Consider the following 24,907-nt stretch of genomic DNA (forward strand, 5'->3'; position numbering starts at 1 on the left):
TTAAATAAGCGACAATATTAAGTCCCTTACTAAGTTTCTTGTTTTTTTTCCTTCCAGCATGTTTGAGATTATAAGGTGAAATAAGTGAATTTGGAAATTCAATTTTATTCCACATGTTTAGACCTTTAATGGGGCGAATCTTTAATTAATATATTTATTTCTATGTTTACAACCCTAATATATCATGTATCCCTGTTTAATCTTGATAGGTCTAAACATATGTAAATCCTTTTTGAAAATTTGGGTTATAAGGTTTGAATTAGGTGTAATTTCATCTTTTAACATCAATATGATGTTAATCTTTATGAGAGGATAGACAAGGTAGTTATTATAATCAAATATAACTTGATATCTTGGTGTATCATTTAAGGTTTACTTTCTTTAATTGATAATTCTACCTTATATCTGGGAATTTCAATGTATGATAATCCATAAGAACATGAATCATTTTTAGGCACAAAAAGGAAAACAACAATGTAACATCTGTACATTTAGGTATTTACATTTTTAATCATTGGCATGAGAACTGGTTGCAAAATTGGTCCCTTGTAGCATTTTGGAGAAACACATGTTTCATAGCGTACACTGGACGTACATGGCCTGGACAAAAAAACCCTAATATTTACGGGTTGTGCACTATTTAAACACCTTTATAGCCCCAACATCCTTTCTTTCATCAGTCTCCATCTCTCAACTCGACCATAACTAACCATAATCTCTTGTGTGAAGCAATCTTGACCTTGAGTGTGTTCTTTGGTGATCTTGAAGGAGGAAGAAGGAAGGGGAAACCATCTTAGAAGAGTGGATCACTTTGGATCTAAAATCACATCATCATTTGGCACCACATGGAGGTAAAAAGCTCTGATCTTGATGAAGTTTTGCTTAGATCGTAATTAGCCATGGATTTGTGTTCATTTTGGCCCCATAAGCTTGGTATTATGAGTATTGATTACACTAATTTATATGAGCTGTCTTTTCAGACGTTTTGAAGTGTTTAGAATCATAAAAATGTAATCTTGGTCCTTAGTTTTCCTTCCATGCATGGAATAGGATGTCTTAATGAGTTAAGAAGTTAGAGTTTTTGGTATTGAGCGCTTAATAGTCATGTAATATTATAAAGCTGGAAACTTTATGATTAAGGACATCATTTGAGGACTATATCCAGATTTTGGACGAGGTCAAAATCCCCGTTTTTGGTCAAGGTCCTAGTACGTCGTGCGTACAAGCTGAGTACGCTGGGGGTAATCATCTGAGTTGACTCGGTTGACTTTTGACTTTGACCAGGATTTGACAAAGTTTGATCCAAGAGTATTTTGGGGGTAACTCACTAAGCCTTCAAACTTACATTTATCGATTATTGTTTCAGGTACTTCTGATGATCGCGGGAAGGCAAAGGCGTGATCGTACAACTCCTCATATATTATGATTTTATGATTTGATTCTGGGATACTCTGACGTTATACTATTTTGAAAACAAGTTTTGTAATAATCATGGGTTTTGAAATGTTTCAAAAAGTTTAAATTTGGCATGATTTTTATGAGTGTTACATTTGGGTTGTTTTTGAAAAATGAAATTTTTACTCTTATTTTTGGGATCTTACAAACAAACTAGATGAATGTGAGGATTGTTTGTCTTTACTAGGACTTCTAAAAAATAGAGTAAATGAAAATATATATTTTCTAAAACATAGATAAGAATGAAAAAATAACAGTCTCGAATAGTTGGAGAGCGGTTTTCTGAATATCAAAACAGGTTGCCAGAAAAGTAACTCTAAATTTGAAAAAATGCGATGTCCATAAAAATTGGGCTGTCCATGGCAACATGGGTTGTTCGTGGCAATGTGGTTGTCCGATAGCGAAGCTAACAAATTGCAGGACCCGACTCTGTCTGGTCCTAATAAGCCCACTTTTCCTTATTTTATCTATATTTTCCACTACACTAAGAGATTGGAAATCTGTTTTTCACCCTACAAGAGCGTGTGACCCCTCAACATGCTATTCTTTGTGATCGAGATCAAACCCGTTCGATATATGTATGCACAATATCATAGTCTGATTACTTTTTGACAGTTAGATAAATTCCAGCTACACTAAATGATCATGTTATAATAAGTTGACCAAAATATTACATATGTATGTAGCATTCTCTTCATAAATATTGTATTAAAGTTTGATATGGACGTATTACTATCCCATTTTAAAGGTTTTGTATTTTTTTCCTATCTTAAACTAGTTACATAATTTTCACCATATGACTGAAATACACTCTTATAAAGATCTGTCTTATTTCAACATTATAATTTACAAACTATATTACCGAAATGATCCATATGGTTTAGTCAAATTTGAAATTTCCGTTTAAGTTTCAAACTTTAACATTACACATCCTTATAGTATAATTTTTTTTATGATTTTGGTCATTGTCTCATGTAAAATGACTACCGTACCTTTATTTTACCCTTACTGATATCTTGTAGCTTTTAATTGCATCGATTTTTTAATTCATGGAAATATTTAATTAAAAAAGGATCACCACCCCACCTCAACTAACCTATCCCACCCATTTTCTTTCTTTTTCTCTATTCTTCTCTATATACCACCTCCATTGTCGAATAAACTCCAACGACCTCCTACTCTCTCTTGCACCTTCCATTCCCGTCACTCACACAACCTGCTTCCCTCCATGTCTATCCCCAACATTGCTCGCACCATCACTATTCATCTTTATCCTCATTGTCGCTCACACCATCTCTTATTTTGTTCTCTTTAAAATGAAAAAAAGTGAAGAAAAGAGAAACATTACAAATATCACATATTTCAGCGAGCAACCTTTCCTTTCTTATCATTGTTTTCTCACTTTGGATTATTCGAAGCACCAAGATTCTCTGGATTATTTATGAAGCCTAATACGTTTTAATATAAACAAAATATATAAACTACATCATAGGTGAATTCAAACACAAACCCATGTTGCATTTGCTAGTTTGTATATCCATGATTATTCGTCTTCAGAAACAAACATGTGTTTCAGTTTATGATTTGGCTTCCAAGATCAGTCATGCAAAATCATAGGAATTTTGGGTGTTGTTATCGGCACCTAGTTTAAAGGTCAAAACTACCACTTCTTAACGTCAAAACCACTGCTTGGTAAAAACCCAAACTAAAATGACAATATATATATATATATATATATATATATATATATATATATATATATATATATATATATATATATATATATATATCAAAACCCAAATAAAAACACCACTATTAAAAAATTATATATATATATATATATATAATTATTTTATATATTATTTAAATGAAATATCTTTTATTTTACGTTCTCTTTTTCCTTTCCATTTTCACACACACACACACACACATATATATATATATATATATATATATATATATATATATATATATATATACACACACACACACACACGCACGCGCGCTGGGTGTACCAGATGGTACATTGCACGTACGCAGTCTACGTACCGACTCATCGGTCAACCGGAGTACGCCCCGCATATGCGGCTGGGTTGACTCGACTTGTTTGTTAAGTTTGACAAATTTTAACAAAAGGGTATTTTGGGTAAATTGATATTAATTTTAAGTTTGGAAATATTGTAACATCCAAAAATAAGGTCCCAAAAATTTTGATTTTTAATAATAGAATAAAATAGTGATTTCAATAGCATCCAATCATCTCTAATAAAAACCAATGTATCAATTGTCCTAAAATCATAGTAAAACATCATGTACAGAATCTCAATGGTGTATGCGATGCAGTCATCCCAAGCTCTTCCCTTTGGAACCAGAAGTACCTAAAAAAACATAAACTAAAAATTGTAAGCACAAAGCTTAATGAGTTCCCCAAAATACCACATACCAAACATATAGTGGGCCCCGCCCGGTCATTGAGCTGAGCTCGAAAAGCATATAACACATATACATGTAATATACACAACAGAAAAATAGTTATCGGGCTCCGCCCGACATCAGACCTTAGTCCAAAAGCATATAAACACATGTACATTCAAGAGCCACAAAGACAACAAGCATTCTATCAACATAACATAAACATGGGCCGAAATTGGTGCCTTCGACTCGCTAAACCCAGTAAGGAAACTCACATCGAATGCGAAATGATAATTGGCTAAATCCCGGCCCCGGAAATCAGCTCCACTCAACCCCTAAACAGATATAATCCCTTAGATACCGACCAATAATTCAAAAACCCTTAAAGGTCAACCTTGATCAAAGTCAAAGTCAAAGTTCCGAGTTGAATCAACTCGCCGAGTTCCCTACTAAATCAACAAAGTCGCTAAAAGTCGATCCAACTCGTTGAGTTCACCCATGAACTCGCCGAGTTTCCCCTTTAGTCAGCAGAATCGGGAAAAATCGATCCAACTTGTCGAGTTCACCCATAAACTCGCTGAGTTCTTCAGGAAACACACCTCTTAATCTATTAAGTTATCATTCTCGAAACTAAAAGGTCCACCACTCACATCTTAACTGATATAACGTCTAAGAGGGTAAAGTTTCCAACTTTACCCTTAAGAACCATCCTAATGGGTTTAGAGCCCAAACCTTAAGCTTAAAAGCTTAAGGCTTAAACAATAAACACTTATTCATCAAGACAAACCCCAAAAATACAGATATGGTCCTTAAAGGCTGCAAGGACACGTAAACCTTCCAACTTTACTCTCATGCATGGCTAGGAGAAGCCCAAATGCTCAAAAGAAGCCATAATAAGGACTTAATGGATGCATGGAGCTCTTAAGACTATAAAGTTGGCACCTTTATGCCAAAAGAGCTCATGAAGATTATAGATCTGAAAGAATAACCCCTTTGGGGCGACCTACACTCCATTACTCACTCAAAATTGGCTAAATCATTCAAACTAGCCCCAAAAAGAGATCTAAAGGAATATTAAGCAAGGTTGGAACTTTATACCCGAAATATGCTTGAAATAGTGTAAAGAATCAAGATCTTGAAGGCTCCCACTTGAATCACCACCTTGTAGCAAGCTTCTCTTTCTTCCAAGGGCTTCAAACACACTTAAACACACTCACAAAGAGCACACTACACTCAAAAAAGGCTTTAGGGTTTCGAGATTAGGGTTAGGGACTATGGAGGCTGGAAATAAGTCTAACACCTGGGACTTAAGGTGTTTAAATAGGGTGCAAAACCCTAAAATTAGGGTTTCCTCCTAAGCGGTCGTTGAGTTGCCTCATGAAACCCCGCGGCTAAGACAACTTCTACTCGACGAGTTTAAGCTTCCAACTCGTCGAGTACTCCAAGGAAAAATATAACAATTGCAATGTAAATTCATACCGGGAACTAGGCGTTACAATTCTCCCCCCACTTGAATCAGACTTTGTCCTCGAAGTCTGCCGTCTCGAACAGTCCTAGATAATGCTCCCTCATCTCCTCTTCGGGCTCCCAAGTCCATTCCGACCCCTTGTAGTGCAGCCACTGCACCTTCACAAGCTCCACCACCTTGTTCCTCAAGGTTTTCGTCCGATCTAAAATTGCCACTAGTCTCTCAACGTAATTCTGGAGGTTATCCACTTGAATATCCTCCAATGGTACAACTGCGGAATCATCCACCAAACACTTCTGTAGTTGAGAAACATGAAACGTTCCTCAAGGTTTTTTTTTTTTTTGTATTAATCCTTTTTAATTACCAAATGGCTTCTAGCCTAGCAGTATCCGGTGTTGCACTCATTTCTTGAGGTTGAGGGTTCAAGTCACGCAGTGGACATAAATGGAATAAATTATGTGTATTTTAGAATATTTGCCGTTTAAAAAAAAACTTTTTAATTTTAAAAAATCTCATTTAAAATCCTTTGTGTTATATATATATATATATATATATATATATATATATATATATATATATATATATATATATATATATATATATATATATATGAGAAAATGACAAAAATAGCCAATTACACTAATTGCATTACAAAAATAGCCAAAAAAAATCGGGATTACATATTTAGCCACCCATTTCGCAGATGAGAAGGTCTCATCTGCGAAATGGGCTTCTCATCTGCGAAAGTACAAGTGCTTGAAGCACAGTTGTGCTTCAGGCACTTGTACTTTCGCAGATGATAATTTTTTTTTTTTTTTAATTTTTTCGGTATAAATAGGGGTAATTTCGCAGATGGAGAAGGTCCCATCTGCGAAATCCTCTGATCCTATCTGCGAAATGATGCAATTTTTTTTTTTTTTTTTTTTTTTTTTTTTTTAAAGTTTGACTATGGAATGAATTGGTTTGACTACGAAATGAGCTTTGCTATATAAAAACTTTTGTAGAAAAAATATCATTTTGGTTGTTATTTGTTTGTGAAATACTCTCTATCTCTACAATTTGCTCAAAAAATGATTGAATACTTGGTTTGTCTTGTAACCAAAATGATATTTTTTCTACAAAAGTTTTTATATAGGAAAGCCCATTTCGTAGTCAAACCAATTCATTCCATAGTCAAACTTAAAAAAAAAAAAAAAAAAAAAAATTGCATCATTTCGCAGATAGGATCAGAGGATTTCGCAGATGGGACCTTCTCCATCTGCGAAATTACCCCTATTTATACCGAAAAAATTTAAAAAAAAAAAAATTATCATCTGCGAAAGTACAAGTGCCTGAAGCACAACTGTGCTTCAGGCACTTGTACTTTCGCAGATGAGAAGCCCATTTCGCAGATGGGACCTTCTCATCTGCGAAATGGGTGGCTAAATATGTAATCTCGATTTTTTTTGGCTATTTTTGTAATGCAATTAGTGTAATTGGCTATTTTTGTCATTTTCTCTCTCTCTCTCTCTCTCTCTATATATATATATATATATATATATATATATATATATATATATATATATATATATATATATATATATATATATATATATATATATATATATATATATATGCTTTTTTCAGTATATTATGATTAAAGAAATTAAAACATTCATATTTCGGTCATAATTTTTTCTTGTAAGAAAAAAAAATCTAAAAAAATCAATTTTTTTAACATTTAATCATTTATAAAATGAGCATAAACACACAAATTTGTGATTTTTTTTTTATTTTTATAAAATCAAAAAAAATTCAAAAATCACAAAAACGAGAAGGATACTTGTATTCATTATATTAGTGACTTTATATAAAGAATTTTTTAAAATAACTTTTTGAAGTTTTTATATTTGAACTTTAATAAATATTAGTTTTTATAAAATCATAAAATATAAAAAATATTTTTTTCATCCAAATTAAGAAAAAAAAACAGATGAATGACTTTTTCATTTTACTATTTTAGTGAGTTTGTGAAAAATAAATTAAAATTGTTGTTGTTTAGGTACTTACAGTTTGTTTCAAAGATTCCAAGTTTTTATAAAAATTAAAAATCAAATATTTAGTTTAAAAGTTAAAAAACTAATAAAACAAAAACAAAAAACAACAATTAAGTTCAAAGATGTATTAAAAATTAATCGTCAGTCGTGCTCTACGAGGGTGTCCCGGAACTACGTTCCGACAGTCAACTTAGTCTCCAAAAGAGAGATGGATATGTGAGTTGGTACGTCGTCATACTTTTAGATTTGACATGGTTCTGAAGAAAATATTCATTATATTATAATAATATAACTTGGATGGATATGTGTTCTTTTTGTTTATTTTACATTTTGACAAATAACTCTAAATTTAAAAATAAAAATATTAAATGATATATTAATTAAAAATTTGTTAGATACTACAAAATATTTTATTTTTAATTAAATAAACATCCTTTGGATAATACAAAATTGTTAATTGTTGAGCTTTTAATAAATAAAATTAATATAGTAATGATAAAGTTTAATCATAGAAACTATAAAATATAAATGTTTAAATTAAAAGCTTGATATACTTTGAGGGGTAAATAAGTAAATAGAAGAATCAATTGGGTGATGCTAATAAGACACCCTTAGACATGCTAATGACCCTTTTATAAGAAGTCAACCTATAATTAACTACTTATAAGTAGTTTTTTTTGCAAAACAATGTAATTTCAACCAATAAAAATATCAAAATTTAATTAGCATGTTTGTATGATAAAATGAAATGTCTTTGTAGCCAACCCTTATACTGATGATGAAAGGAAGACAACAATATTAAAATAGATGGTGAAGGAGAAGAAGTGCTCTCTTGGTGAAGTCCATACAGTTACCTTTCAAGTGGGTCAAAAGTATAAAGGTAAAAAGGAAATTAAGGACAAAGTCAACAAACTTGCCACTGAGACTAGAAGGAATCTTGGGTTCAAGAAAAATGACAAAACAAGGCTTAAGGTTGTGTGTAAAGGTAATGTACCTAATGTAAATGCAAGTGAGGTAGGTAAGGATAATAAAGTGAATTGATCTTGATCAATGCAGACTTTAAGGTCAAAAGATAGTGATTATTGGTATGTGAAAACTTTACTGTACAAACATACTTGTGTTCAAACTAGAAAACTTAGGGCTTGCACTACGAAGTATATATCCACAGAAATCTTAGACATGGTCGAGTCTAACCCTACTGTACCCCTTCGAAGCATTCCAGACCAAGTTCAGAAAAGGCTTCAAGTTGGTGTGTCCATACACAAAGTACAGAGGGCAAAAGCAACAACTACAAAGCAAGTGACTGGTGACTACACAAAGCAATACATGGTGTTAAAAGATTATCTTATGGAACTACAAGAAACTAATGTGGATACAACTGTGAAACTTGAGGTTGTTAATGAGCCTAACAATGCTAGAGAAACAAGGCAGTTTAAAAGGGTGTATATTTGCTTAGGGGCATTAGATAAAGGGTTTAAAGCAGGCTTAAGAGATATTCTCGGACTAGATGTTGTTTTTATGAAAGGACCATTTCCAGGCCAAGTACTCACTGCAGTTGGATTGGATTCAAACAATGGCATATACCCACTTGCATATGCCATTGTTGAGACTGAAAATATGAGTAGCTGGAAATGGTTTCTAGAATGCTTAAGATATGACTTAGAGTTGTACTCAAATTCTAACTTTACTTTCATGAGTGATAGACAAAAGGTACTATTTACTTCGTTTTGTATAACTAATAGTTCATTTGTATATGAATGTTGGAATGATTATGTGGGATAATCTTTTACAGGGACTCTTACCTGCTATTGCACAACTATACCCACAAGCTAAGCATCGTTTCTGTCTAAGGCATATTTATGAAAAAATGAGGAAAAATGGAAAACAAAAGAGTATAAAGATCACTTATGGCAGTGTGAAACATCAACCACAGTACCAGAATTTGAACACTACATGAATGAACTTGGCAAGTTTGATAAGGATGCTTTTGAGTGGTTGAAGAAAATCCCCCCTCACCATTAGGCCAGAAGCCACTTTTCAGGTTATATTCCCTACCTTAGGTGAAGCTTTACTAGTGCTCATTGCATTTGACTTATTTGATATAATGTTCTTATTTAATACAGGCAGAGCAGGATCAGATATATTGCTCAACAATTTGTGTGAGGTTTTCAACATTAAGCTTATTCACGGTAAGAATAAGCCCATCATAAGTTGTCTTGAGTACATCAGGCAGTACCTTATGAAGAGGATCTGCAATGTGAAGAAAGTGATGTCTAAAGCTCCAGGTCCACTCACTCCAACATCATCAAAGTTACTTGAGAGAAATGGGGAAGCTTCAGTCCAATATAGGCCTAGATGGAATGGGACTGCAAAGTATGAAGTTTATGGTCCTTGGCATGACCAGCATGTGGTTGACATGACAAATATGTCATGTACATGCAAAAGGTGGGAGTTGAATGGGATTCCATGCAGACATGCCATAGCTACAATACATGAAATGGCTGATAGTGGAGACAAAGTTGGGGAGCTTTACACTTATGTCAACAAACTGTATTGGCTTCAAACTTGGAATGAGGCTTAATCTTACACTGTGGACCTTATAAAGGGTAAAGCCATGTGGCCAAAAGGTACTTGTCCATTTCAATTAACACCACCACCACATCACATTCAACCTGGAAGACCAAAGACCAAGAGAAAGAGAAGTGTAGATGAAAAATATGATAGTCAGATGCATAAACATGGTGGAGGTGAACCTGAAAAACTCACCAGAAAGTTTTTTAGTGTCAAGTGTGGGACCATCCGAATTAAATTTCTCAAGTGTGGTTTGAGGTTTATGATGAAGAGATATAGATATGTGGGTCTAATAACTTTTTTTAAATATATAAAAAATAAGTACATAAATAAGAAAATTAATTAAAAAATAAATTAATAGGGTATAATAGTCTTTTTAGGTAAGACAGAGACAAAACGCATAACAAAAATAAACAGTGGGACCATCCGAGTTAAAAAAAATAAGTTAGGTACCAAAAACATAAATTCTCCCAAACCATAAAGACCATTTGTGTAATTTATTTTTAGTTTTCGTTTTGTTGATATTTGGGTTTTGTACACATTTAGATAACGAACTTTTTGAAAATGTTCATATCTAGGATTTAATCTGCTATAACAAGTCATAATGGTCATATGTAAACATTTCTAACAAGTTTATTACCTAAATGTGTACAAAAAAAAAGATAGTTACTTATATGTAAACATACCGAAAAGTTAATTATCTTAATAAGTCATTTTCCCTTAAAAGAAAGTTGGTGGGGTGGGTCCAACCAAATTAAATAATAATTGTAATTAATTAGATAATAATTATAAAAAAATAGGACAAATGTCACAAATTATACAAGGATAATTGAAGTCATTTTACACAAGTCAATGACCAAAATTCAAATATATCTTACAAAATCTTCCCAATATTACTATTCTCAAAAATAATATTTATTTTAAAAATTTTCAAAATAATTTCATATCCAAAATATACACCAAGTAAATAAATAAGTACACTTTTACCAATAAGATCTCTTATTATTTTCAATTCCTTTACCTTAAGCAACTTCATATTCTTCTTCTATGTAGTGTAATTTATCATCTACTTTTAATTTCACACATAGACACTACACTATCATAAACCATTATATTGAGAACTCCAAAAAATAAAGATTCAAGTTTGAATCAATGCAAATCAAACAAATTCACTTTGATTTCTTTTTCTGTTTCTCAAACTCTTTCTCCAAAAACTCCAAAGTTGTATCAGTAACATGATTTGGAGCACAATCTGCATCCACCATCATCTTCAAGAACTTATGAGCTTCTTTCAATCTTCCTGCTTTACTATTAACCTCAATAAGCGTATTATAAGTAACAACATCAGGGTTTATCCCATTTCTCTTCATCTCCTCTAAAACCCTATTCACCTCATCAAACCTTCCACCCTTTCCCAATACATTAATCAAAGTATTATACATCACCAAATCAACAAAACCTCCATCTGTCAGTCTTCTCAAAACAGCACTCGCCAGATCAGCACGCCCCATCTTCCCCAACCCCTGAAATATCATATTGTAGGTTGCCACGTCAGCAGCAGTAGCACTATCCTTCTTGTTTCCCATTTCTGAAAGAACCCCATACGCCTCATTCAAATACCCTTTTTTCACCAATGAACTCATTAAAGAATTATAAGTGTAGGAAACAGGATCAACGCCTAAATCGGTAAATATTTCAAACAATTTGCAGGCTAAACTGAGTTTTCCTTTTGTTAGATATATAGATAAGTATGTATTCATCATGTTGACATCGAATGAATTTACATTTATACCCTTTTCTTGAACTCGTTTCCCTTTTGAAGATGATAATATTTGTTTGTTGGAGTTTGCTTCATCAGCTAAATGATCCATGTATGGAGATGATGACCATGGGTTGATGTCAATTGTGTCTTTTCTTGAAGGATTTGTGTTTTGTGTTATTAAAGATAAGATTTCTTTAAAGTCTCCTTTCATGGGAAACATAAAGGTGGAATCTTTTTCTCTGCTTTGTGGATCTTTCATTGATGATTCCATGTTAGCTTTCCATTTAAGAAGAGTTGGCATTAGATTACTGTTTTTGATGTGTTTCATGAGTCTTTCTTCACAACCCCTTCTGCCTTCTTTGTTAAAAGCTACTAAAAGATGAGTTATTGTGACCAAATCGACAACAAAGTTTCTTGATTCCATCTCTTCTACCAATTCCAAAGCTTCATCAATCATTCCTTCTTTACAGATATGTAATATAACAATGGAATAAGTGATTCCATCCACGAATTGACCTTTCTTCTTTAAATCACCAAACAATGCGTATGCAGCTTGACCTCTTCTGTTTTTAAACAACCCGTCGATCAATATATTGTATGTGAAGGAAGAAGCCCTAACTCCATCATCAGACATTTTATCAAACAGTTGGCATGCGTCTGTAAGTTTTCTTGATTTCAGAAACCCATCAAGGAGAGAGTTGTATATAATTGTATCTGGAAGAAACCCGTTATGCTGCATTTCACTAAAGATCTTTGTGGCATCATTTATCTTGTAACATTTACAGCAGCCTTGTATGATTATACGATAAGTGAAGGGATCTGGCTCATGTCCAGAGGTTTTCAATTCTTGAAAAACAATAAGAGCATCATTCACTTTTCCATTGAAGCAAAGAGCTTGAATTAGACTGTTGTAAGTGCACAAATCAGGAGCAAACAAGCTCTTTTGTTTCATCTCCTTGAAAAGATTCAATGAAGTTTCCAATTCTCCCCAATTACCAAACCCATGAATACATACATTATAACCCCTCACGTCCATAGGGAAATTCTTCTTTTCCCTTAACTTATCGAAAGCATTTCTGAATTCTGCTCTCATACCCGCCTTTCTTAAGGCTACAAGCAGCTCATTACAAGTCGCAGCATCCATAGAACTCTTGTTTTCATCTTTGATAGAATCCAAGAGCTTAAAGAATGTAAATAGAGCCATGGTTAGGTGATTACTACGGATAAGGGCAATGAGAACAGAGTTGTAAACATCGGGGTTTAATCTATCCAATATATTCTCCGCATGATCCAGTATCTCGAGAGCAGAATCGAAATTACCAGATTTTATGAAAGAATCAAGGAGGAATTTGAATGTTGACGAATCAAGAACCACGCCTTCTCGATTCATGGAGGCAAGAAACTCAAAGATGTCATTTTTATGTATCAAGGGGTTTATACAGAGGGTTTGGAGTACCTGAGAGTAAGTGCTCGCCGAGTGTTTGTAGTTATGTCTGAGAGAACACCACTTGAAAAAATCAACCTTTTTGGATACATCAAGAGAGCTTCTTCTGAGGATTTGAAGAACGAGTGGCTCAGAGATTGAAATCAAACTCGATTCTTCATTGTTAAGGTTACGAGTACCCCCGGGCTCGGAGAGGGATTTTACGATGGAAGCAACAAGGAGGAAGGTGCCCAGTTTTGATTTTGAAGTATTGGGTTGAATAATTGTGGTTTTGCGTCGAATAAGTGGATTTCGGAAAAGGGGTTTGCTATGTGCTATTGTTCTTCGTCTTCCATGGAGCATTGCAGCTGTTTTAATCAATGTTTTGTGATTAAAAAATCAATCTTACATATCATCTTCAAACGTCGCATCTGAACTTCTTGATCATACAAATCAACTGAAGAATCACTTACCGCCTTACGGCCTTAGTGAAGGAAGCCATTGTTGAATCCTGAGCTTCATCTGGAAACCGAAGATCGATGTTATATTAAAATGTGTGTAAAGATATAAACTAATTAATTAATTAAATAACCGATAATAAAGCAAAGATGGCCTATTAGCTCAGCTGGTTAGAGCGTCGTGCTAATAACGCGAAGGTCGCAGGTTCGAGACCTGCATGGGCCATCCATTTTAGATTTGAAAGTTAATTTTGTACTCTTTAATTAGTTTTTACATTTGACCTATTTTGTCTTTTGTATCAAAGTATTCTATCCTTCAAAAAGTACTTAAAATCAGTAGCTTGAAAATTAATTTTGTGTTCTTTAATTATGATCTAAACGATATTAAACCAAAAACAAATCTAACTTTGAAAATGTTAACTAAAAGTAATAGGGAAAATGACATAAAAAGATAATAAAGTTTTTCAAAATGTATAAAAGATACCATTGTTTTTTTAGTGTATAAAATATCATTGAATCGGTTATTGTAGGTAACCATCAAATTATCCGGTTATTAAATATTCAAAAAATATTATTGTTGTTTTTTTAGTACAAAAAACACCATTAAAATTATATATGTGTTCAAATAAAACATTGTGGTAACTAGTTATTTCAGGTAAATAGAAAAACGACTTAAAAGCATAACGAAGTTTCCAAAATGTTCATTAAATACATCAGTTTTTGTTAACTTCGTTGTTGTTCGATTATGTAGAACACAGTCACCAGAGATCATGCACCTTCATATCCGTTCACAATAGTTGTGCAATCTCTTTCATTCCCTTACTTGATCGTTCTTACACTAAGATGAGAAGTAAGTGGGTAATAACCTTAGTTAAACGTTTTTGCTTCTTGATTACATTATATGCCTCAAACCTAAAACATATCTCTAAATATTATTAAAAGAGAACCCTTAATTCACCAATGAAACAATTAGGACCCTTGATTGTATCTCAATCATATGATTTCCACCCTTAGATCAAATTGATAACATCATCTTCTCCAAATAAAATTCAAACATTAAATTATAGAATCTTTAAATTTAGCAATTATATTTCAAACACAATTACATTTAATTATAGAATCTTTAATTATAGAATCGATTCATACTTTCTAAAATATATTTCACAATTCGAGCATAATTACATTTAATTATAGAATCTTTAAAATCAGCAATTATGTTATCAATTAAAGCATATCATTCTATTTATATATGAAGTATCAATTTCTCCATAAATCTAGCCAAAAACAAGAATAGCCGTCTATTTTTCTCCTTTATTTTTTTTCTCTTAAACCAAAATTCCCTAATCTTCTTCGTCCTCATGTCAATTGTTGTGCTTCAATTGATGTTTTGTGTGTTCATAACAGAATGTAGCACCATAAGATGGTTCCTTTTTGCTCATGTATTCTTAAAATTTGTGTGTTGCCTCTTCCTTGAATCTCCAATTATCACACCTTTGTTTTGGCTTCAAACAAATCTCTACAAAATAAAGTAAGCATCTCCTTTAAGACATTTTTTGAAAATATATGCCATCATTAACCCTAATTAATATTGTTCATAGTTTAACTCCCTTATTTATAGTTTTGGCTTCAAAATTTAAACATGTTTAGTTTTTTTCTTTTTAAAAAGATCACTAAATAAGTATATCAATAATTATGTTATCTTTAATATATATATATATATATATATATATATATATATATATATATATATATATATATATATTATAACAAAAATCTTATGACATCATCTTAAACAATTTGGGCCAATGATTGTAATTCAATCCTATGTTTTTCACCATTAGATAAATTGCTGACATCATCTTCCCAAATGGAATGTATTTAATTCCAATAAAAGCTTTCCAATTATCAAACAAAATTAACTTAAATCCATTGAAATTGAATGTATTTGATTCTAATAAAAACTTCTCATATTTTAAATTTTGAATTTCCAGTTATAAAGATTTTAAAATGGTCAACTTTAAAAACATATTACTAAAAACCATTTCAATTAAGGTATTAAATATCAACCATTAATATAAAAATCCATTTATATTAGCAAATAATCAATATAAAATCCATTTTTATTAGGAAACCATTAATACCAAAAAATCAGATTCAAATTATCACATACATATACGATTCATCCTTGAATCCGCGACTCACACTTATTTTCAATCATTGTTTTTCTTCAAACCTTCTCCTACTACATCATTCTTATTGCTTATAACTTTGATCATCATTCTCTGCTTCAAACCTTCGTTGTTGTGCACTAGAAGGTCGGTACCTTCTTCCACTTTTTTATAATTTATTATTATTTTTTTGTTCCTGTATCAAATATATGTATTCATATATTTCAATTTTCTTTATCACAACTTACATGAAATCGATTAACAACTTTTCTAAACCTTCGTTGTTGTGCACTAGAAGGTCGGTACCTTCTTTCACTTTTTTATAATTTATTATTATTTTTTTGTTCCTGTATCAAATATATGTATTCATATATTTCAATTTTCTTTATCACAACTTACATGAAATCGATTAACAACTTTTCTGAAACTTTTCAAATAATTAGGAAAAGCTATTACGTACCTTTAATCCAGAAAAAAATAATGTACTTTGATGGAAATCAGTTAAAACATAATATAGCAAAGTACTTTGATAGAATGAAAAATGCACCCTACCCATTTTCCTATGCATGGTAATCAATTTTTTTGTGTATTCGTTTAGCATGATACTTCCGGTTTTTATCCGAAGGGTAAATCATTAATTTGGTATGTATAATGTTCATCAGAAGTGTAAATTACTAATTTAATTTAAATTGATCAAATCGTGAGCCGGTACTATTTATGTTTGTTTGATTATCTCAATTTGGTTACTGTTTTTGATTTTATATAATATATTAAATTGTTGGCTGAATTACAGGGATTGCAATCTTGATATAGATGTTGTCACACTCCCAAACTAGAATGGCGGAAACATTCGGGGGTGGATGACTTCACGTAGTACCATAACAATTGAATATCGTAAAGAAAGTAACACAACCATCATATATATAATAAAAATGTACATTGTTGCGTTATACATGTTTCCAAAAGAATATTACAATATGATGATTTAAAATGTTTGATGATAAACGCCTTAGCGTTCCTTCTTCAAAAGTTGGTAGTTATCTGTATTACCGATTCCCTAAGAAATACAAGTGGTTTCGAAAAAGTGTCAACAATAAAGTTGGTGAGTTCATAAGTGTTTTCGTACTGAAAAAGTATGTCTTTTTGGAAGAAAATAGATGAACGTAGTATCCAGAAATCCAATATTTTCCACATATAGTTTGAAGAGTTCCCAAAGTTGGAGGGCGTTAGTACCTTTCGTACTTAAATGATAAAGATGAATTTTGTACTCAAAATAATGTAAATACTGAATGCATATATGAGTCTCGTAAATCAATCTTGTTTTTATACTTTCATGTGAGTCTTATAACCATATTATTAACACAGACTGTCTGCAACAACATTCTTCAGGTGTTGTAGTGTTATGACATTTGTCACCCTAGACCTGCTAGTCTAACTGTAGCTAACAATTTAGGTGCGGGGTTGTCAATCCAGTATAGATCTATACACAAGTATCATGCTCTCCTTCCAAGAGATTATGGCTTATAATACAGGACTTGAAATGCATACTTAAGAGTACGTTGAAGTTGAATATCTCACATCACTTAGTATAAATAGATTTACGATAAGAAAGTCTTTATTTCACTTTAGATGAAAGTATTTCGTTTTTCAAGATGTATACGTAAGAATGTATGAATAACTCGCAAACTATACCCATTATAGTTTTTCAGAAAGTATGTTCCATTTGGTGAAAATAATTTGGTAAAATACTAAACTTTATACGTAAAGTAGGATGTTGGTATCGAATAATAATAAGATAGAGGTTGTATTTATATTTATATGATACGTTTTCTTGTATTGTACTTGTATTCCCCCTCCCCCCCCCCCCCCCCCCCCCCGTAAAACATGAAAATACTTGAAAAGTAGGGGTATGAACTCACTTGTTCGGTTTGAAGAGAGTGGGACTAGAGTCGAGCAGAACTTCAACTGCGGAAAGCTGCGTCTTCGAGCTTCTCGGGGATCTCGGTAGCATAGAACCTTCGTCGGTGGCTCGGGTGTGCAACCCAGGGTGTCGGGGTGGCCTTTGGTGCTTACAAGTGTGTGAAAGTGAGTGAGAGTTTGAGAAAAGTGTGCCAAAATCCGGAGTTCATGCCCTCTATTTATAGGGTTGAAGGCGTGAGTACGCTGGGCGTAACTTTGTGTCATGGCTTACGACTTGGGTCTAGCTAGGCGTAGAGCTTGCAGCCGATTGGACTCGACCTTGCACCTGAGTACACTGGGCGTACTCTTGAATTACGTTGGGCGTAATTCCGGATTCAATCTTCTAAATTCAGTAACTTTCACGTACAGGCTCCGTTTTTCGCGTTCTTTATATCCGCGCGTAGGTGAGACTATGCTCTACAACTTCCATTTAGACTCTGTCGGCTAGTTTTGACTTTATTTTTAATACTATGTTTTTAATAGGCCAGGACTGCTAAAGTCCGTTAAAAATTCATAACTTCTTTATCCGACGTCTGTTTTCGTTTGTCTTTTTATCATCTTACTCCTATTGTGGATACCTTCAACTCTCGTTTAGGTTGCGTTAGCTAAATATCGTTCGATTTTTAATTCGAGTTTTTAGCTCTCTACTGCTGTTACGAAACTTAGAAAATTCGTAACTTCTTCATACGAGGTCCAATTTGGGCGGTCCTTTTATGTACGTTTACGGTTTAATGAACTCTACGACTTTTGTTTAGATACTTAAGGCTAAAGTGCATTTTATTGGAATTTCACTTTTTACGTTAAATAATGTTTTACCGGGTGTGTCGTGAATAGTTGAGTGGTCATAGTTTCTTCATTATAACCCGGTTTCGAATGTTCTTTATGTTTTTGAAAACCTAGGCACGATATCTAACATTTGAGGCATCCCAATTTAGATATTTAAACACTTTATTTTTTAGGCTAATTTCGTTGATTCCAAATAGTTTCGTTGTATTTGACTTTTGAGTGTTACATTGCTTTGGAAAAATATAGGGTTGTCACATCATCCTTCTGTTAGAGGAATTTCGTCCCGAAATTTAATCTAAGACAGAGTTTACGGGTTAGGAAAGAGATACGAGTACTTTTGTTTCATCTGATCCTCGCGTTCCCAGGTGTATTCAGGTCCTCGCTTGGCGTTCCAGCGGACCTTTACAATAGGTATGCGACTTTGTTTAGTTCTTTTAATTTCCCGATCCATGATCTCTACTGGTTCTTTTACGAATTGGAGATTCTCATTTATTTCAATTTCATCCAGAGGGACGACAAGGGTCTCATCGGACAAGCACTTCTTTAGGTTTGATACGTGAAAGGTAGGGTGTACGTTGTGGAGTTCCTGAGGTAATCGAAGTTTGTATTGCACCGGACCGATCCTGGCAAGGATCTCGAATGGTCCAATGTACCTGGGGTTCAGTTTCCCACACTTTCCAAAACGTATTAATCCTTTCCAAGGCGAGACTTTTAGTAGGACACGGTCTCCAACCTGGAATTCCAAGGGTTTCCGTCTTTTATCCGCATAACTCTTTTGTATGTCCCTTGACGCCTTCAGTCGTTCCCGGATGTGAACAATCTTCTCTGTAGTTTCCCTTATGATTTATGGCCCAGTGAGTGTGTTATCTGTTGTTTGTCCTCTTGCTAGCTGTGTGTCACCCACTTCAGCCCAACACAGGGGTGATCTGCACTTACGGCCGTAGAGGGCTTCGAACGGGGCAGCCTTGATGCTAGTGTGGTAGCTATTGTTGTATGAAAACTCGACCAATGGTAAATGGTTGTCCCATGCCTTGCCAAAATCGATTATGCAAGCTCTCAGCATATCTTCTAGGGTTTGTATGGTTCTCTCACTCTGGCCATCAGTTTGTGGGTGATACGCAGTACTCATGTCTAGTCTCGTTCCTAGAGATCTTTACCTTGAGGTGAATCTTCTATCTCGATCCGAGATAATGGATATTGGCACACCATGCAGCCGTACAATCTCTCTGAGGTATGTTCTAGTCTTCTCCAATTTATCTGTCTCTTTGATTGGTAGAAAGTGCGCGGATTTAGTTAACCTGTCGGCGATCACCCAGATGGTGTCGAGTCCACTTGCCGTCTTGGGTAATTTGGTTATGAAATCCATGGTTATCCGCTCCCACTTCCATTCGGGTATTTCTGGTTGTTGTAACAATCCCGAGGGCTTTTGGTATTCCACCTTGACTTTAGCACACGTCAGACATTTGTTCACGTAGGTAGCGATTTCGGCTTTCATGTTCGGCCACCAGTATAATTTCTTGAGGTCCAAATACATCTTATTGGAGTCGGGATGTATGGAGTATCGTGTCTTATGAGCTTCGTTCACGACGACTTCTCTGAATCCGCCAAACTTCGGTGTCCAGATCCGATCCATGAAGTAACAAACTCCATCATTCTTGACTACAAGCTTCTTATCCATTCCCCTTAAGGCTTCCCCTGTCACATTTTCAGATTTAAAGGCTTCTATTTGGGTTTCCTTGATTTGCGTAGATAGGTGTGAATGGATTGTCATAGTTAGAGACTTCACTCGGCGGCCCGAGTATTCCTTTCGGCTGAGTGCATCAGCCACCACGTTAGCCTTTCCGGGATGGTATCGAATTTCGCATTCGTAATCGTTTAGTAGTTCTACCCACCGTCTTTGTCTCATGTTGAGTTCTTTCTGGTTGAGAATATGCTGGCGGCTTTTATGATCGGTGAAGATTGTACATTGTGTGTCGTAGAGATAGTGCCTCCATATCTTTAGAGCGAAAATGACTGCTCCTAGCTCGAGATCGTGCGTTGTGTAGTTTACTTCGTGCGCTTTAGTTGTCTTGAGGCGTAGGCGATGACCTTCCCTCGTTGCATCAGAACACACCCAAGTCCTTGGTTTGACGCATCACAATAGACCACGAAGTCCTCCGTTCCTTTTGGTAAGGTTAGGATGGGCGCACTACATAAGGCTCGCTTTAGGGTTTGAAACGCGATGTCTTGTTTTTCTCCCCAGTCGAAGGTCACACTCTTCTGAGTTAGGGTGGTAAGTGGCTTAGCAATCTTCGAAAAGTTTTGTATGAACCTTCGGTAATACCTGGCGAGTCCTAAAAATTGTTGGATTTCTGTTGGGGTTCTTGGAGTCGTCCAATTATCTATTGCCTTGATCTTGGAAGGTTCAACGTGTATCCCCTCTTTGCTTACTACGTGACCTAGGAAATCTACTTCCCGAATCCAAAACTCGCACTTTGAAAATTTTGTGTATAGCTTTTCTGCCCTCAATGTTTCCAAGACTTGGCGGAGGTGTCGGCTGTGTTCTTCCTTGCTTCTTGAATAGATGAGTATATCATCTATGAACACGATCACGAATTTATCCAGGAAATGACGACATACTCGGTTCATCAAGTCCATGAACACCGCTGGTGCATTTGTTAATCCAAAGGGCATCACTACAAACTCGTAGTGACCATAGCGTGTTCAGAATGCCGTTTTGGGGACGTCTCCTTCCAGCACTCACAGTTGGTGATAACCAGATCTCTAATCGATCTTTGATAAGTAGCTTGCTCCCTGTAGTTGGTCAAACAAATCGTCTATGCGCGGGAGGGGATATCGGTTCTTGATCGTGAGTTTGTTCAGCTCCTGGTAATCGATGCACATGCGAAAAGATCCGTCCTTTTTTTTCACGAATAGGACCGGTGCTACCTGATAGCTTCATTTTATTTACTTCTTTTTATAGTTTATTTTAGTACATTTCATTCGCATTTTAGTTAACTTCCATGCATATTTTCCCTTTGTTATTTTTATGACCATTTCGGAGTACTTTCTAGTTTCTTGAGCATTATTGCAGATTTTCTTGAAAACTAGCGGGGCGACACTCTTGGGAGGCGATTGGGCTTGAAGGGAATTGGGGATTTCGTGCTTGATGGCTATGAAGGTGACTCATGGGGTGGACTTGTCAATTGCTTGAAGGCTTGGAAGAATTGAGCTTTAAATTTGAAAGACGCGGGAGAATTCTTGAGTGTGCAAGATCAATATTTGGGAGTTAGCGGAAGTTTAGAGTGATGTGGATAGACAAATTGGGCTTTAATTGAAGAAATATTGAAGAAAAATGGGCTAGGAGTTGATTGGATTCGAACTAGGCCAATGGATTAGTTGTGGGGGCCCAAAACTTGAAGAAGCCCAAAAATACCCATCAGAGCCCGCGGCCCGCGTAAGATTACCCGCGGCCCGCGTGGATTCCTGACAAGGGCAATTTCGGGATTTTGTTAAGAGCTCTATATTGGGAAGGTTGGTGTGCCTCTTTAGCCTTATCTTGGAAGTCCGAGTTTGACACTTTCTCTCTGGAGTTTGGAGTACTTTTGAAGGCCAAGAACACTTCAAGAACATCTTGATTTCACCTCTTGATTATTGTAAAATGTTTGGTACAATCTTCTCTAACTTTATTTCTTTGAGTTTAGCCATGCTTGGCTAAACTAATCTTGGTTGAGTTTTTGTTGAATCCTTTGAACTTTTGTTGAATGTTGAAGAATCCATGAACTTGTTCTTAAATCTTTATGGAAATGTTTTATGTTTTATCATATTATCACTACTAGTATGTTTTTATTCATGAGTTTAAATGTGTTTATGGTGATTAGTTGGCTAATTTCTTGATTAAGTAAATGATCCTCAAATTAGCAAGCAACAAATGATTTTTGTGTTCTTTTTGCTTCACACAATCATGAAAACATTTCCTCCAACATGGTGGTGAAAGCATTTGACCCCTCTTGGATTTGGTGACTTTTTGGTTCTTAATGCTAGCTGACTTTCACTAATTACATGCTATTTGGAATTAGTGACTTTGACTAAGGAAATTGTTATGAGCTTCTCTAGCCATTTCAACAATTAAGAAAAGTCTAGGTAATCTCAAGCTCCTTGGATTACTATAGCCAAATTAAGAACTTAAATCAAAGTATTGCACCATTGGATTCTAATGATATGTTCATCAAAAGTCAAAGTGAGGAAACTTTAAGTCAACCATCTATCCCTTATTGATTTTATATCAAACTCTTATTTTTGTTGCATTTGTCTATTTAAATCATAGTTAATTCTAGTTTGTTTCAAGTATTTCAAAACACCAAAAACCCCCCATTTTATTTTTATCGTCATTTTACAAAGAGATTTTTCATAGAGTTATAAATTGAACCAATCTCCGTGGATTCAATCCCTTTACCACTATACACTATTTTAGTGTGTAATATTTAGGGTTATTATTTGTGTTGGCCTCGACAACCACCACTACCCATGGTGAGAAGCTCGGTCTGATAAAGCCTTTGCTCAGCAGCTCGTTCAATTGACTGGACAGTTCCTGCATCTTGGCTGGGGCTAGACGGTAAGGCGATTTTGCTACTGGAGTAGCTCTGGGAATTAAGTCGATTCTGAACTCGACTTGGCGTTCTGGTGGAATCCCTGGAAGATCTTCTGGAAAGATGTCTGGGAAGTTGCAGACTTCCGGAATGTCTTTAATGTTCTTAGATTCTTGTTTCTTGTCTACTACATGGGATAGAAAGGCATGATATTCCTTGCGAAGATATTTTTGTGCTTTAACACAGGAGATGATTTGTAAATTTTTACTAGGTTTGTCACCATAAATGACAAGAGTTTCGCCGCTTGGCAGATTGGGGCGAACAACCCTTTCGTGACAAAGTATATCGGCATGGTGAAGGCTTAACCAGTCCATACCGATGATGACATCAAAACTTCTTATTGAAATGGGCATAAGATCGATTTGAAACAAGTGCTCGTTTAAATTTAATGTGCACCCTACGTACATATCGCTTGCGCTTTCCGTTTTACCGTTTGCCATTTCTACAGTGAATATTTTATTGAGTGGTTGGGGTTTTTGATTAAGTAGGTGTTTGAATTTATGACTCACAAAACTTCTCTCCGCACCGCAGTCAAAGAGTATGCATGCATAAATGTTGTCGTGGAGAAACGTCTGTAACCACCGTGGGGTCAGCTATTGCTTCATTTTGTCCTATCGCCAGCACTCTCCCAACACCGCCAGCATTCTTTTCCTTGGGGAAATCCCTCTTGAAGTGCCCAGTTTCTCCACACCTATAACATGCCTGGCTTATTCCAGCACCAGGAACTTGAGTGATTGGTTGCGCCGGTGCCTTACAGAAACGGGCAGTGTGCCCTTTCCTGTCGCAGTTTTTACAGTGCATTTCGCGGCAATTACCGTGGTGATGGTAATTGCATTTGTTGCACTTTGGCAGGTTCCCATCATATTGCTTCGCTGGCGCAGGGGTAGCAGGAGTTGTAGTGGGGGCAGTAGCGGCATGGACCGCCACCATTTGTTTCTTTGAAGATTCTTGCGAAGTTTGCCCTTTTCTCTTGTTCCAGAACTTCTTCTTCTTGTTGTTGGCATTGTTGTCGTTGTTGTTGCTTTCTTTGGTTGGTTCAACGATGACGGTCATGACACTTTGACAGACACCATGATCAATGAGATATTGCGCCAGTTCCTTGGCACTGTCAAACGTCGTGGGTTTGGAGGCTAACACACTCCCTCGAAGTTGGGGTGATAGTCCCCAGATATACCTTTCCACCTTTTGGCTTTCCAGGATCATCATTCCTGGGCAAAGTATTATCAAGTCACTGAATCTGTTGGTATAGCCTGTGATGTCCGAGCCTACCATCGTAAGGCCCCACAGTTCCTGTTCGAGCTTCTGAATCTCGCCTCTTGGGCAGTACTCTCGTAGGAGCATTCGTTTCAGGTTTTCCCAATCCATGGAGTTCGCCACTACTAGGGTTAGTGCCTTGACGTGGCCGTTCCACCACGTTAGGGCTCGTTCGGAGAAAGTATAGGCGGCAAATTTCACTTTGCTTTCTTCGGGGCACGCACAAATTTCGAACACAACTTCCGTTTTCTCTATCCATTGGGATAGAGCCATCACTCCCTCAGTCCCACTAACGGGAATATGTTTGCCGTTGTTGAAGTCTTTGTAAGTACATTCCCCGGAACGGCCTTGGCTTTGGCCATTTGTAAAGTTGTTTATTCCTCCTCCTGACCCGTTGTTACTCATTTGTGCCATCGCTGCGGTTACATCGGCTTGGAACATAGCTGCATCCATAGTTGGAGGGGGTGGTGGAGGTGGTGTTGGAGCTGAGTTTCTATGTGATGATCTACGAGGAGGCATGTTCTGGT

The 24,907-nt window shown here is 35.3% G+C and overlaps 2 protein-coding genes and 1 non-coding gene across 3 annotated transcripts; 2 read left to right on the plus strand and 1 right to left on the minus strand.

The window, feature by feature from the left end:
* Positions 1-8,178: 8,178 nt before the first annotated feature.
* Positions 8,179-9,952, plus strand: LOC111877739 (uncharacterized). Its single transcript, XM_023874248.1, has 4 exons — positions 8,179-8,385; positions 8,428-9,081; positions 9,164-9,263; positions 9,495-9,952. The coding sequence occupies exons 1-4, from the start codon at positions 8,179-8,181 to the stop codon at positions 9,950-9,952; spliced, it is 1,419 nt and encodes a 472-aa protein (XP_023730016.1).
* Positions 9,953-10,910: 958 nt separating this feature from the next.
* Positions 10,911-13,656, minus strand: LOC111877752 (pentatricopeptide repeat-containing protein At4g01570). The gene has a single exon (XM_023874258.3). It carries the CDS (start codon positions 13,488-13,490, stop codon positions 11,112-11,114), a length of 2,379 nt encoding a protein of 792 aa, XP_023730026.1. The 5' UTR covers positions 13,491-13,656; the 3' UTR covers positions 10,911-11,111.
* An 81-nt stretch (positions 13,657-13,737) lies between these two features.
* Positions 13,738-13,811, plus strand: TRNAI-AAU (transfer RNA isoleucine (anticodon AAU)). Its single transcript has one exon. It is a non-coding gene; the product is annotated as a tRNA-Ile (tRNA).
* Positions 13,812-24,907: the final 11,096 nt, after the last annotated feature.

The sequence above is a fragment of the Lactuca sativa genome, chromosome 4 (assembly GCF_002870075.4).
Source record: "Lactuca sativa cultivar Salinas chromosome 4, Lsat_Salinas_v11, whole genome shotgun sequence".
Taxonomy (NCBI): domain Eukaryota; kingdom Viridiplantae; phylum Streptophyta; class Magnoliopsida; order Asterales; family Asteraceae; genus Lactuca; species Lactuca sativa.

What these genes read in the sequence shown, in the direction of transcription:
- LOC111877739 (XM_023874248.1), top strand. Translation starts at nt 8,179, where the DNA reads ATGGTGAAGGAGAAGAAGTGCTCTCTTGGTGAAGTCCATACAGTTACC. An exon ending in CTAATGTAAATGCAAGTGAG is followed by an intron (nt 8,386 to 8,427) that starts GTAGGTAAGGAT and finishes TGATCAATGCAG; the next exon opens with ACTTTAAGGTCAAAAGATAG. An exon ending in GAAAAATGGAAAACAAAAGA is followed by an intron (nt 9,264 to 9,494) that starts GTATAAAGATCA and finishes TATTTAATACAG; the next exon opens with GCAGAGCAGGATCAGATATA.
- LOC111877752 (XM_023874258.3), bottom strand. Translation starts at nt 13,490, where the DNA reads ATGCTCCATGGAAGACGAAGAACAATAGCACATAGCAAACCCCTTTTC.